Genomic DNA, 15,891 nt, shown 5'->3' on the forward strand with positions numbered 1-15,891 from the left:
ATGTCCAGAACGTATTTTAACACTGGGCCCTGTGGTTTTGATGTTTTGTACTGTTACTATAGAGTGCTGTCACATTTCCAACAAAAGTTACACTGATGCTGAAGTTAAACTGGTCTGTGCTAAGCCAAAGTACTGCAAGGTAAATTAGGGCTTTATTGCACCTTATGCTGTAAGCTGCACACATGTTAATTGGCTTAGTGTTGATCAACACTATGATCAACAATCATGAAACAATCACACCTTATAGCAAAAAAAACTCTTATGAAACTGTGACTGTCCCTCACCTGCACAGCTGTGACTTGCCACTACAGGCTTGGTGAGCAGGGGCAGGACTAGGAGCCTATGTAAAATGTTTCTTAGTGCAAACAAGGTCAGTTGCTGTCAGTCCTTCTTGCCACCACCTAGACCAGCTTGCTGCTTAAAAACACTGAGGGGCCTAATCCTTCTTTTTTCTGGAGCTCACTCCCCTCATGCTGCTGGTGGTGGGAGCAGTGAGCTGGTCTGGGCAGTGGTGGAAGGCACTGAAGCCATCAGGCACTCTGGAGCTGTGACGCTTGCTCTGTCTGATGTCCCCGGGGGGGGGTGAAGCACTATGACTGCCCCCCCTGCGCCCCAGTGTCCCCACTCACCCTGACTCAGGAAGTACCACTGTATCCTGGGATGCTGGAGGACTTCAACTTGGGTGGAACAGCTGTGGGGAAGTGGCCATATGGTAATGGAACAGGGGCAAAATTAGGCAGATTAGAGATAATTCTGCCCTGGAGTGGCATAACTTTAAGGCAAATAATGAGTGCTTTAAGCCACTTAAAGGTGTTAATGTGTCACCAGTCTAGGTGTTAAGAGCTGCAGAAACCTCCTAAACTTACCATGAAACAAGGCCCTTACTGGCTAGCTTCCACTGACCACATTGTAAGAGCATGTACAAGGGCAGTAACCACAGAGCAGTTCATGTGCTCCAAATCCTTGCCCTTGGTTATCTTAGAGTAACTTGCTAAAATGCCCATGCCCTCAGTTTTAGTTTACTGTTTTGGATGATAGCTTTAGTATATGCTGGTCTGCTGTATAAGTACTCACAGATGTAAATACATGCATTCATTACAGAGGAATTATATGTGGCATAAAGGTAACAGAGAGAAAGCATAAAGGGCAGGATTTTTCACACAAGCATTTCAATGGGGTATAAGAACAGAGAATTGTCTGATGGAAAGGAACAATTGGAGGTATGCCGCCTCTAACATGACCAGTGCCAGTTGCTTCAGAAAAGACACAAAAGCCCTGTAGTAAAACTATTAGTGTTATTACAAATTATTCTAATTCCACATTATCATATAGAATGATTTATTCCTGACCCCTGCTGATCAGCTTGTGCTCTGATAACCCTTATGACTCTGATCCTAGCTCATGTGTCTGCAGGTGCTATTCTTATTCATAAGCAATTCTAATTTAGAGGGTCCTTGCAATAGGCAGGTGGGTTCACAGAACAGAAAAGCACAGGCAACGATAGAGAAAATCAATCAGTTCATCAACTCAGGCACAGAGACAGAAGAGAGAAGTGCAAGAAAGAAATAACCTATGAAATTTGGACCCATAGTTGCCGTTAGAGTCTAAATCCTCTAAGAAGTTCAGAAGGATCAAGATGCAGGGGTTGACTTGGGCCTATTCCTATCCTGGATCATGCCAATTGTCCACTTAATATTATAGTATTTCCTTGGCAGTAACGTACAGAAGGAACATTTTATATTAACATGCTTTTGAGAGACCTAGATGTATTGGTACGTGCAAAATACAGTCTAAACCAACCACTGACTTTGGGGCATTTTGCCTCTTCCTTCAACTAACAGTATCATTACACTGTTACACCAAGAGTGCGATTTCACTGGCTACTGAAAACCATACTTCTTGTGGGACAACACACAAGTGTATCTTTATGGAGCACAATTCAAGAACTAAGAAAGCCAGAGTACCTGTCTTGCTGCTGCCACACATTGACTGTATTGTTAATATTTACTTAAGTGCTTTAACAGCTAAGAATTTTCTTATATAGTAAAACTCAACCTACCTTAATTGCTTTCGCTCTGCTGATTAGCCCATCTTGTTGAGCACTTCCAATTAGCAGATCCACCTTCTTAAGTCGAGTTCGCTGCAGAGCTGCAGCCAAAGGCTCCTGAAGGTAGATGCCATCAACCACTGGACCCCAATACTGAAATGGCCCACTGATGGCTAAGAGCTATATTGGAGAGAGAACAATTGGTTTAGATGACTAACATTGTACCTATATAACCTAGTTGTGTGCCCTTCCTCATCCCCACCCCTCTTATGTTATTCCCTTGCTTAGGCACGCTGTATTTCCTTTATGGTCTTGTCGTTCTTGCTCTTAACATTTTCTAATAAAGTTAAACTACAGGTAGGCTTTTCAAAAGTGTCCATTGATAACCACTCTCTGCTGCCTTTGAAATCAATTGCAAACATGCCATTAAATGGGATCTGTGCTTTCATCCAAACATGATCTCTCAAGGGACTGGTAATGGGATAGGGGGAAGCTCAGTAGTGAGCGTCTGGCCCAGACTGGGAATGACTGAAGGCTGTTCCCATCTGACTAATGTTTGCTCATTGGCCTCCCTAGAACAAACCGCTGGGCTGATGGCCTCAGAGAGGACAAGTTCCCCCTGTAAAGTACTTGAAAATCACAGCCAACATGAACCAGGGCCTTTCCTGGCAGTCTCAGAAGAGGAGCCAAGATCAGAGAGAGTGAATGAACCGGTTGGTCCTAGAGGTGCCACTTTTGGCTTGGGGATGAGGCCTAGTGCTGGGCTGTGACTGGGGAAGTTGTTACTGAAGCCTCTGCTCCCCCGTGTAGGAAGAACCACCTCCAGGTGGTCAGTACAGCACCTTCTGTAAGCATCAATACTTTGATTGAAAAGAAGAGCACAGGCATCATTTCACCCTGCTGCTTCTGCAGACAGCTAGGCACATGATTCCCACTGACATTAGAGCTTGTCTACATAACTCTGGTTGCAGATTTAAAGCCAGCTGGGGGCACATTTCCATAGTCAAAGTGATGCTGAAGTCACTGCTGTACTGAAGTCAATGCTGACTTACAACCACCGAGGATCAGATCAACAGTCTTTTACGATACTGCTTTCAAGTTCCTGCAGTGCTACCTCTATTTCCCACCTACGATACAGATGGACACATATTTTGCCGTACCTTAGTCTGAGCATCATTGAGAGCACTGGCAGGCAGCTGACGGAGGCAGGTTATGGTTTCCTTGCTGCTGGATGAAGGGCATCCTAATTCATTAGCCAGAACCCTCACTTGTTCTTGGGCTGTCTTCTTACTAATCACTGACACTGGAGAAAAAGCAGAGCCTCCCTAGAAAAGAAAGCAGGCTCTCACTTAGCTGATCATGTAGATGTGCGTTTCCTCAATGCATGCTAAAAAATCCAACATAAAAAAGTGCTCAGGCGCTGAACAGGAACTTGACTTTGCAAGAGGACCCATGAGATCCAGTGATTAGTGCACAGGTTTATTTATTTATGTATTCAATTTATATTCTGTCACATCCAGAGGAATAAACCCAGGGAAAATAGTATTCAAGTGAAAGGACAAAAACAAATGGATCTAAATAGGCCACGGATAAATTCGCTCTGGAAGTTAGCCACCAAAGGACTAAAGTTCTTAAACAGTCTCCCAATAGAAGGGACAAAACACTACATGTAGGATGGGATTTGGCCAGGGTAGGAAAAAGTCTGTGTGTTGTGATTGCCTGTAATTGGGGACTGAACAGGAGGCCCCTTCCAGTCCAGTGTTCCTAGAATAATATTTACACCCATGTGATTTGCAATGGCTACTACTTTTGCTGAACTTATGTCACAATGTAATTACTGGCATTTGTCTTATGGAGGTGACTGAAGGCAGTGACCAAGACTGAGGCTCCATTTTGCTTGGCACGGTAACAACACACAAGTGGTCACACTTCCTGCCCCTTGGGACTTAAAACTAAACTAGTTTTCCTGTTAAGTCTCTCTCCTATATTTGTTAGCACTCTAGGGATAGCAAAAGTTCAGAGAGAGCAATTTTGAGTCCCAAGACTAATCCCAGTGATGATGATGATGATGATGATGATATTATGAGCAGGAAGGAAGCCAAGCCTGTACTTTCAAAGCTCATGCAGAGAGCTAACAGTTAGCTGGGAAAAAATATCCCTTTACAGCTGAAAACTTGACCTGGAAGATACCATGCTACAGTGAATGTGAAATTATACCATTGCTCTTCAAAGTATACTTAATCTTTGAATCAATTAGCCAGAGCAAGGATAAGACCAGAGGAAGGATCAGAACCCAGGAATTCCTGGCTTTTAACCCCATGGTCATGATACTGCAACTCTCCCTGCCACACATCATTCCCATGCTTCCCCCTTCAACTTCTCACAGCTGGGAAAAGATGGTCCAATGCTGTTGAGTAAGCCACCTATTTGAAATGCAGGTATATTAGCATAATCTGATAACATCTAACCTAGAACAGCATGGCTGGAAGAGCTGTGACACAGTTCAAATGACTAATTTCCAAACTTATAGATCAGTTTATAATAATAACTGCACAGATGCTTTTCCGTCTTCAAAAAAAAACCAAAAAAAAAAAAGCCCCAAGATACACGATAGGACTGAATGTGATCTCTTCAACTGATTAACTGTTTGCAGTATAAAATAAATTAAATGCAAAACCTTGAACCCAGAAAAACACAAACACTGAGCAAAGAAAAAAATAAACTCATGTCAAGACTGATTTTTAATCTGATGGCACCAAATATTAGTTCTCTGACAACTGCACCCAGGAGTTAAACACATCCATGCCCATTTCTGCCCATCTAAGCAAGCACCTATTGGTTGTGATGACTGAGGCAATCAGTTTCCAGATATAATTAGACAGACATTATTGTTTGGAGGTTGAGCCAGTTGTACAAGCTCACCACATGTATAACTCCCACTGGGAGTATTTTACTATGCTTCTGAAGGATTTTTCTCTTTTGCTGAATCAGTTAAAAGAAAAAACTGGGACTTGGAAAGAAAGAATAGTCATTTATTCATTAATTTATGGCTGAGCTGCAAGGCTGCTGTAGCTAAGCAAAGGAAGGCTCTAAATTTCGAGTGTGTGCCTTTGTTGGCACAGCAGAGTCCACTCCAGAAGGGGTATGATCCCTATGGCAGGACAGGGACATCAAGGAGTCCTGGGTGCCCAGTTTGGATGCACTAGCTGTGTTCTTAGAGAGGCAATTAGCTAGGTGGTAATACCTTACCCCAGTATAGGAATGGTGAACCTTGATTCAATGGTGACTGTTGAGCACTGTGAGATCTGTGAATGAAAGGCACCAGAAGGACTAGATCCTCTAGCATGTTGAACTCCTTGGGTAGTGCAAAGGAAGGAATGGATGGCTTCACTGCCTCCAGCGGAGGAGCTTGTAGTAGGTATAAAATTTGCAATGTGTGCTCCTGCTCCTCCATCCCTACAGGCTCAGCACAGACTAAAACCAGAGCAGTATCACACTTCAGCTATCTCTAGCAGGTGTAAATTAGAGCATTCTTCCTCTACTGTTCTAGCAAGAACAGAGACTCATGGAGCCATCTGATCGAAGCAAAGTGCCTGGCCTTACAACTGACTGCATGGCTGTATTGTATCCTAATATTGGCACCATTTTCCCCTGCTTAGAGTTGAGTGTGCTCAGCATCTCACAGAAAGCGCCTACCTAGCACACTCAGAATTGTGCTGTTTGCGATTACACGCAAGTTTGGCAACTTCTCTGCATTCCACTTTCCCAATCTGTAAAATGAGGTAACTGTCTAGTACCCATTTTTGCAAAGCGCTGCTTACTGCTGAAAAACAGATAGAAAGATAAAGGCCATCTAAGCACAGCTAGGTGCATCTACACATGCACTTTACTGAGGAACTGACTAATTTGCTCCACAGTAAAGTGTCACTGTCTACATGTGTGCTCATATTATGGCACATTAAATTAATTTACTACATTGTAGGATAGTACTGCCTGACAAGTACTATTCTACAGCAGAGTAGCTATGTGTGCTAAAATGCATGTGTAGACCGTGACTGCCTGCCAGCTAGTACTGCACTGCAGCACCTTCATGCCCCAGCCAGCCCCTCCACAGCATGCTGAGCCAGGTCAGAGCAGCTCTAGGCTGGCAGTCTGGCCCCCCAGGCCTCCTGCCAGCCAGGGCTGCTCCACCCAGGCTCAATGTGCTGTGGTCGAGGGTGCACATATAAATGCTGCAACCGGAAGCAATAAATTCTGGCATGAACTGTGGAGTAATAAACATGTAGCAATAAACTGGAGCAGAAGGCACCAAGGCCATCGTGCACTCTGGGGCTGTGGTGCTTGCTCTGCCTGTCGTCCCTGGGGGACACGGTGCTATGTCTGGCCACTCTGCAGCTACTACATGTTAATCACACGTGTAAATGCACCCGCTAGCCACGTCCAGACGAGCATGGCCGTGTGGTATGTGGTGCCGCAGACACGTCTGCAGTGCCACATACTGCATATTCAGCTGTTTTTCACCCTGCAAGGTAACAGCATGGGGGTGGATTGACCCATGAATGTCCGGGGGTTACAAAAACATGCCCCACCCCCCCCCCCAAAAAAAGCAAGGCAGTACGCACAGGGACAGCATGCACCACTCAAAACCAGAGCCTGGTAGGCCAGAGCCATGCTCTGGCTGCCGGCCAGGCTCTGACTGGCAGGATTGCCACTGCTGCAGCCCCAGGAGGCCCCCAAGTAAGGCTGCTGGGGCGCATGGCACAGATGTAGCCTGGGGAAAAGCAGCAGTGACGCAAGGGGCCCCACTGCAAGTTGTCCCCAGGAAACCAAACATCCAAGCCACTGCGTATTAAAAATTCAACTCCATCGAAGGACTGGTTTTGGAGCATCGCCTCTAGTTAACTGCTTAATGTACCTTAACATTCTGATTTGGAGGAATTCAAAGAGTAGAAGTGAAGACTCCCTCCCAATAAGGGAACTGTTACGGATTAGAACAGCCCCTCACTCTGTCACACTGCCATGTCCACGCGGTTGGAGATCCACTGCTGCAAGACATGCATTGTAAGCAAATCTGGAAATGTGAGCTGGACCTCCTGTGGTTGCACCCAGTTATGCTACTTAAATGTAACAACAGTTTCAATCATAACCCATCCTTCTGACGGTTTCTCTCCTTGTTGTCCCTGAGTAATAGAACTGGTTAAGTGTTGGGGGGTTTCATTGGAAAGGGTCAGTCCTTCAAAATCAAAACTTTCTGTTCAAATGTAATATTTTTGACAAAGCTTGTCAGAAAGGTTTCCCAGGCCCTGGGTGGTGGTGGTAGAGAAAAGGGAAACGAAAAGTCCTACAGACTCAACCCAGAAAAGTTTGTAACTCAGTGGTTAGGGTATTTCACCAGGATATGGAAGTCCCAGGTTCAAGTCCCTGTTGGTCCTGTTTTAAACTAGGGTCTGCCCTAATTTAAATGCAACTATTCATTGGAGCAAGGCCTTGAACCTGGCTTTTCCACATCTCAAATGACTACCACAAGCATTTGGTTGTAGTCGAGCCATATCTCTCTCATTCATACCTAATGAATATTTAGTTGTTAACAGCAACAGCTCCAATGGGAGAGATCCATGCAAGACCAGATGACAGCTTTGCAATGAAAGTCCTCCCTTGGGATGTGAAAGACTAAATTAGGAGGAAATAGGGGCTTGAACCTGAGTCTCCTATTAAGTGCCATATACTAGGAGACTGACATGGGCAATTCTAGGCTTTTGCAAAGGGAGCTATAGATACTGTGGTGCATCATCCAGTTAAAAAGAAAATACAAGTAGTACTAATGTGCTAGGGGCCTGAGGTTATATTATTCAGTTTAAGGCCAAAGAAAAAACAAATATTACTTTATGAAATATGTGCTAATTTACTATTTCATACACTATGCATACAAACAAAACAAATTAAGCAAAAAAAAAAAAGAGCACAATATGTTGTTTCATTACTTGTGTAGTCATTAGAATTAAATGTGCACCTCCTTTTTAGATTTATAAAACAAAACTTGGCCTTCTTGAGCATCTTGACAGCGCACCCAATATTTCACTGAAAGTTCATTTCCACAGCTCACTTAATGTCCACCTAAGTTAACATTTCCACACTTGAGTAAATGTTTTTAGCTAGAATCAAAAACATTCTGCAGGGCTGCATGGTAGGAGCTACATCACAAGGAAGATAGCTTGATTAGGGGATCATCGAGGTCATTAAAGAAGAGAAGAGGTTATTAACAGATGTGGAAATAAGAGTTTAGAAAGAATCAGGTAGACTATAGATTATACTGAGCCATAAAATTCCACCAACTCCCTCAGTGCTGCCTGAATAGAAATGCCGCAACCACTGCCAGGCAGTTGGTTTTAAACTTTGGGTGGACAAAGAATCAAAGCAGGTTGCAGCTGCAGCCTCCTGGATCCACCTGTTTCAAACCCATGCGGAATGGGGTGACTTTTTGAGGAGGAGGGATTTTTCTATCCAAAACCCTGGACCTTTCCATAAAAAAAAAAAATGGTCCTCTAACATCTGACTTTATTGAATTTCCTTATGTTCATTTTCAATCTTGCCAACTTCTAAGGAGGACTAGAAAGAAACTAATTTAGTGGGAAAAGAATGGGCTAATCATCTGGGGTAAATCAACAGAATCTACTATAATTTCAGAGAGATCAGAGCTAGTACCCTAATAAGTGGACCTGCTTGCTCCTACATGGGCCTAAACTTCCGTATATTCTCAGAACTCCAGTAACACCCACCGCTTCCACGTTCACTGTGGTCCAGTACAGCACTTCCATTACATGTCTTTTTGGAGCCACTGGGTAACCCCATTGATTTCAAAGCACACGTTACATTTCTTTGCTGTATCAGGTCTAGAAAAGCAAAAGTGAATGCATATAACTTTTGCTATAAAAGCAAAAGTAGTGAGTCAAGCTGCAAGAAACTTTTGCAGTAAGGTGAAACAGCTACACCATTTCTTTCTTAGAGGGAGGAATGTGGCCAGCTGAGGTCAGAAAGAGACCAAAGCTACGTAAGTCAGAAGAAAATTCAAGCTTTCCCAAGGATGTCAGAAGTGTTTTGGGAATGGGGGGCAAGGGTTACTTTGGAGTCCCTTTCTTGTCGCATTTTTGCTCTTCCTTCTAGCAGCAGCAGTTTTGCAACAGGCGCAGGAGTTCCTGTTGTGTTCTTTTCCATGGCAGTGGCCACTTCCTCAATCTGCTTTTTGTGATAACGTTTGTATTCAGGAAGCTAGTCTTGTGCTTTGGCTTTAAAATGTCTATAAGATCCAGTCCTGTGCCTTAGATTTGACAACCACTAGCTTTTTTGGTGGTGGTGGTAGCTGGGGGTTGGTCGGCGGGGGACTCAGAAATGTTTAAAAGCAGTAGCATTATTTCCCCTCCCTCTGAAATTTCTGCCAGGGTCTGAGGGAAAGAAAATGCTGAAGTTCCTATTAATGTGACTTAGACCAGCAAAATTGTACAAGTTCCTTGTTCTTGTACATTCATACCACCCTTTGAGCTCATTGCTTCCTCATCAGCAGGCCTCAGGAACAAGCATGCGAAAGCAGAACCTGGACACTACTCAGAATGAAGTTCCTCCCATTTTGAGCAAACAGCTCTCATATTCACCAGCAATATTTTCTAAATAATACACCCACACTGGTATGTAAGGCCAGGACACAGAGGGGAAAAAAACCACAGGAGAAGAAAAGCCTGCATTTTTCTTAGTTACCTTCACTATAGAAACTATCACATCATTGTCTGAGTATCTGCTGTAACCAGGGACAAGTGGATATTAGCTTGAAAAGAAAATGGACCTGTTTGGACAGATGCAGAAGGAGCAAAATAATTCCTTATTCGCACTACCTGAAATTCACAGTACTGCCAACCAAAAGCATTATAAAATCATGAATCATCACCTGTGACACTATCAGTGAATCAGGCATTACACATCACTGGCTTAAAAATAACTTGGGGCTCTTTTTGTAATTTGTGTTATGGGTTTTTAAGTCACTTGAGTTGATGTCACTTTGCTAACTTTTTTAGGACACGGATCTCCTCACATAATCATATGATTCCAGGAGATGGGTCTTCAAAGAAAATACCTTGAGATTTGCAATAAAATCTTGAGAGTTTACAGCACTGTCTCTGTGGAGAAGGCCACCCCAAAGCGTGTTCCCTGCTTAAATCCCACTCAAAATAGGCCTTAACTGGGACATGAAATCATTCATGGTCCTGCTCCAGCAGTCTACTCAAAGGTGACTCACCATGCCCCAAGAAAAGCCATCGGACTTTTTGTTAACCTCGTTTCAAAACTGAGTTCTGAACAACTGAGAACAAACTGAGGGATTTGGGTTGAGCAAGCCTGCGTACTGATACTGTGTCTCTCCAGCTTACAGGAACAGAAGGAAGCATTATAATGAGCATTGTGCAAGTTTAACGAATGACCGTTTCATTGAAAAGATGCCATTATGTGAGCCGCTCAGGGTCAGATCCTATTCTACCTATTTGGCACCTAAGTGTCATCCTATTCCAGCCTGCTGAGTCCCTGAAAAAATGTTAATACAAAAGAAGGGCAGGTCCTTCTCTTCTTTACTGCTTTTTTTCCATTTAGTCTTATGCTAAGATGACATTAATTCATGCATTAGTGAGTTTCCAGGGACTTGAGTAGGGTGGAATAAGATTGCACATGGGTGCATAATACAGTTCGTAGAATAGGATCCATCCCTTAGATTGGAAACTCTTGGAGACAGACTGGCTTTTCTGTTCTGTGTTTGTGAAGTACATATCATAATGCCCTGGTGCCTGTTGAGGGCTTCCTATGCTACCCCAGTACAAATAGTAAAGGCTAATTACTGTAAAGGAGACCATGCAGGATAAGGGGAACAGACCCCCCATAACAGACCACCACTTCTTTCTTCATCACATTTATCTTGAATATTCACTTCTGCAAAGTCTTTCATTGCTGATCCCACAGCAAGCTACAAACCAAAAACTGGTGGAGCAACTCTACTGCCAAGCCTCTACATCCTCTATCCCAGGTGCCTTTATTCATCATGATGTTCTCCTTTTGTTTTTGGCCTAGTTTCAAACTGGTGAAGCTGTGCCCTTCAATACATGTGTAATAGAGCTGTCCTGGATGGGTACAACAGGACAGAATCCTTCTTAAGCTGTCTTTATAGCTGCCAGCAAGGGCACTTAGCACATCAACAGTGATAACCCCAAAGGCAAGACTGGGATCTCTCTAATAAGTGCTCAGGCTAATGACATGGCCCACGTTGCCATCTGACCAGGCAGCATCAAAAATAATTCATAGCAATGATAGCTTTATGATGTGTTAATGGTGGTGCTCACAGAAATCTATGCGCTTGCCAGACTCAGATTCATAAAGCATACGGACACTACAGCGGGGGTCTATTCAATCATTGAGTCAGTCCTGGATATCGCAGGCCCTTACATTCCAGCCAGTCCACTTCTGTTGTACGAAGGCAGCACTTGCATTTGGCTCAAGTGCACGTTCCAGGCGGGCGTGCTGGGGATGTGGGTACCCAGACTTGTTACCAAGCTGTAAGCTATGCTATGAATTTATAGCACCTCAGCTACATTTTGTGGTGCCTGCACACATGCACACCCTTACCCCATGATAAAAGCAAGATAGGTTCATTGAAGAGGAAGCTACCCCACATTGACCACAGGGTAAGAGTGCGCGCGCAGGCTGTCACCGCAAAACAACTGACACCGTTCATTTGTACCCAAGCTTACCTCACGGTAACTTGTGTGTGCCTCTGTCTAGATTGGCAGACATGAAGAGATGGAAAAAACGAATACTTTCCTTGGTGGCTTGTGCAAATGGTAAATCACTCTCAGTGTTAAAAAAAAAAATATGCGTGCTTTGATTCTAATTTCAGTTCGTTTGGCTTTACCTTCCAGTCTCTGACTCTCGCTATATCCTTCTCCACTGAATTAGAGAGCCCATTTTGAATTCCCTTTTCTCCCCAGGAAGGTCGTCTCACTGCAAGGCAATTGCCTCTCAGTCTGCTGGCTGATGAACTAAAGATAGCTTGCTTTTGTGATCTCTCACTGCTGGTATTGTTTTCAAATAATTTTTGTGGCTCTTCCCTGCTCCTTCTCCAGAATCCCAGCCTCTGCTAAAACGTCCGCGCCACGACTGTACACAGTGCTGTCACAGCAGTCTTGCCAATGCTGTGTATTCACAGCTCTCCTGTTTATATGGCCCAGGGCTGCATTACATCCCTTCTGCCACAGTGTCACCCTAAGATTTGAGATCGAGTTGCTTGTCACTGCTTTCCAGGAGATGCTCCCCTATTCTGGAGGGACGCTCTGCATAGTCCCTAGAGGTAACCTTTTGCAGGTCACGGAGCTTACAGTTGCACAGATCTTGTAGGAGGAGGTGCTATTTGCAGGGAAGAGTACAAAAAATGCCATACTGGATCAGATCATGGATCCATCTAGCTGATACTCTATCTCTCACAGTGAAAAAGAGCAGATGCAGAGTATTTCTACAGGGCCTGTCCAGGCTGAGCTGTCCCCTGCCTCTCTTCTAGGGTGGCCATTTGTCTGGTTTTATAGAGGACAGCCCAGTTTTCTGCTACTCTGTCCTCTGGATACGAAACCAGATGCCTTTATGTCCTCTATTTTCTTCAGCAGACTTCCACCAGTCTGACATAAAGGTGTCCAGTTTCATATCAAGAGGACAGAGTAGCAGAAAACTGGGCTGTCCTCTATAAAACCAAACAAATGGCCACCCTACTCTCTTCCCATATACCTTCTAGTTTTCAGTGGCCTAGGAAGTCTGAAATTTGGAGGGTGCAGCCTTATCATCATGTTTAAAGTATGGCAGTTAAGTAGCATTTGGTTTTCCCTGGAAAAAATAATGGTAAGGTTTTCTAAATTCCCAACAAAGCTGGCATGAGACTTCAAGATGTGCAAAGGATGGAGGCTCTTGTGCATGAGAATCACTTCAGATATGGGAGGCTGCATGGAAGAAGCAAGACAGCTGGGAACAGAAGTAGATCTGTGGCAAGGAGAGTCAGAGTGAAGAACGGCAGGGCAGAGGTATGAAAGCATCTGCTGTGGACAGCTCAGATGTTGGAAGATCAGGAGGGGCAACAGCCCCATGGGAGACACCACTACTGTCTTAGGAGGAAGTGTTGGTGACACTCCCTGTACCAGTGAATCCCATCACCCCCAGGACATAGCAACACTGAATTCGGCAGCATGTACCTTAAGGCAGCCCTGACTCTTGCACCCTGACCCTTCACCCAAGATTTGCCCTGACAGCTGATCTCTCCCAACTGCCCCAGCCCCAGACTGCTCCCCCTCGCTCGTCTTCCTGTCCCTGGGTGCCACAACAACCCCATGCCCCTTCCTAAGTGCCACTCTGACTTCCACCACCAGCAACCCCTTACGCTTGGGGCCCAGGACTCACACCCCTGTCACCCACTGCACCCCCGTTACAGTACTGCTCAAATGACTCGCTCACTGCCTGATGGTTACGGTATCAAGCCAGCACCTTTCAGTTACAGGATACAAATGCCTCTGGCATGACTTGCAGAGTCCAACTGAATCCCATGGCAAAACACTCCCTGATCTAGATTGGGGAGCAGCAAGCCAACTGTTCGGCATCTGTTGCATTTAAATCATGCTGTCAGGCTGTTGTGTGGACACTGCATTAGCACTACCCTGGTTGCAGAGGTGGAAAGCCCTTGCCTATCAGCACAGCATTAGCAATCAATAGTTCATAACTTTCTCCACCAAAAATTGATCTGATTTTCTTTCAATGCGCTTCTGTTGGGCCCGAGACTGTCCGTGTTTGGAACACAGCACACCCTATTTTGCCAAGCAGATGTGCGTTTCAGTCCAACTTTATGAATGTTGCCTGTGTCTCGGTGCTACGATCCCTGAACAGGCTGATGCCAGGGCCCCTTTCCAACAAGGAAAAGAACAATGAATAAAAACCAAGCTTGTTGTGCCTTCAGGGGTTTCTTCGGCAGCTCCAAACTGCTACACGGTGGGTGTATCTACACGTGTAATTAATTAGAAGCAATAAACTCCAGTGCATATTGTGCTGGAGTTTATTGTTCCTGCGTGCCGCTTTTGCACGCATGTCAGGGACTGCAGCACATTGAGCTGGGTCAGAGCAGCCCCAGCTGGCAGGGGGAACTAGGGGGTCAGCCTGCCAACCCAGGGCAGCTCAAACCTGGCTCAATGTGCTGCAGAGGGCCTGGCTGGGGCACGAGGGTGTTTCAGTGCCAGTCGACAGCTCCCACATTGAAGCACCCTCTTGCCGCAGCCAGCCGGGGCATTGCTGCACAGTAAATAACTCTGTAGTAAGATAGCACTTGTATTTACAAGAACTATCCTACTGCGGAGTTTATTAGTGGCCTAATAGAGCCACATGTGTGGACTGAGACTGAGTTGCTTGTCTCCTGCTTGTCACTGCTTTCCAGCATGAAAGAGCTAATTAGGCAGCTCTGCAGTAAACGTCTCATGTAGACACGTCCAGTGTGTTGGGTTTAAGTGTGCAGCCTCAGGACTGAAAACAAGAACATACTTACCTGGAGTATGCACTTGCATACACTTAATGGGAGTTATTATACCTCACTTCCAAGTTGTCCTGAAGGACTAGCTCATCTTCTTCCTCATTTCAGATGCCAATTATTATCAGAGCTATATAAAGTGCAATTAAAAGTTACAGAGTCAATGGCGGAGCTGTCAGATGCACATACGCAGCTTATGCACTTCGCCCACAAACAGATAAAAGTTCCTTATTTATCGAGTAAGCAACAGACAAACAGTTAAGTCTGGTGGCAAGTTCCGCTAGTACATGAATTATGTACTTATCCAATATGCATCTAAGGGGAGTACACTGTACTACCAACAGGTTAAAATATATATGGAGAGCAGAGAGAGCAAAAGGTCCATAACACAGTCGCTGCTGCATGCAACACTGGTCCCTGCATTTCCTAGGCACAAGGAGTGCACTAGACTCTGGCTGCTGTTAGCCAGGCGTACCTACAGAACAGATCTGCTGCACAGGCTCCTTCACTGGCTCCAGAAACATGGTATCTCCGTAAGGAAAACTCCATGCACCTCCTGCCACAGAACTGCAGTTTGGAGAAGCAATCAAGTCCCTAAAATTAGACCTTAATGGGCAGCAATCATAATGCAGCACTGAGGTAGCAATGGCTGCTGTCAAACCAAGTCTCCCAGAGCACTAGATCTGTGAGCTTGTGTTGGCTCAGCAATGCAAACCCACTTCCACCTTGAGCCTCTCAGTAATTTCCCTTCCCCGCAAGGTAACAACCGTGAGCAGAGCACATTAAAACACAAAACTCCCCTCTAATTACTGTGGTTCAACATTTTGGCACAACCTTCTGTCCTGGGACTTTAACCAGGCTCCCTTGGTTGCAATAAGTCCTACAGAACAGCTTCTATGCTTTTTTAGCCTTACACATTTTCCATTTCATGAAATATCATGGCTTGACAATGAACTTCTGCTTGCAGCCATTCTCAGGCCAACATATCAATCAACATCTGCACTCAAGAGAATTTTTTTTTAATCCTACTGTATAAAATTACTCATATTAACAGTACACTCAGGGCACAAAAACAAAGAGCACTAGGCTATCTCAAGCAAGCTAGGCACATCTGTACTTATGCAACTGCCATAGGCTCAATGAGTGACTTTTGAACAGGTCATTTCATAGCTCCGTACTTCAGCAATGACAAAATTGACCCCCATAAAGGTAGCAGGAGGCTTAATTCAGTACATTGCATGATGCCTTCTGAGATTAGAAGGGATTT

At 44.7% G+C, this 15,891-nt stretch overlaps 1 protein-coding gene across 1 annotated transcript in view; it reads right to left on the reverse strand.

The window, feature by feature from the left end:
• The window catches only part of TG (thyroglobulin), a 213,670-nt gene that overhangs the window by 33,017 nt on the left and 164,762 nt on the right, over positions 1-15,891 (reverse strand). Inside the window, exons 42-43 of the mRNA XM_059723466.1 lie at positions 3,208-3,372; positions 2,060-2,227 (exon numbers count right to left, since the gene is read on the reverse strand). Of these exons, the coding sequence (XP_059579449.1) occupies positions 2,060-2,227; positions 3,208-3,372 (333 nt within the window). The remainder of the gene's footprint in view (positions 1-2,059; positions 2,228-3,207; positions 3,373-15,891) is intronic.

This window comes from Alligator mississippiensis, chromosome 3 (assembly GCF_030867095.1).
Source record: "Alligator mississippiensis isolate rAllMis1 chromosome 3, rAllMis1, whole genome shotgun sequence".
Classification (NCBI taxonomy): Eukaryota; Metazoa; Chordata; order Crocodylia; family Alligatoridae; genus Alligator; species Alligator mississippiensis.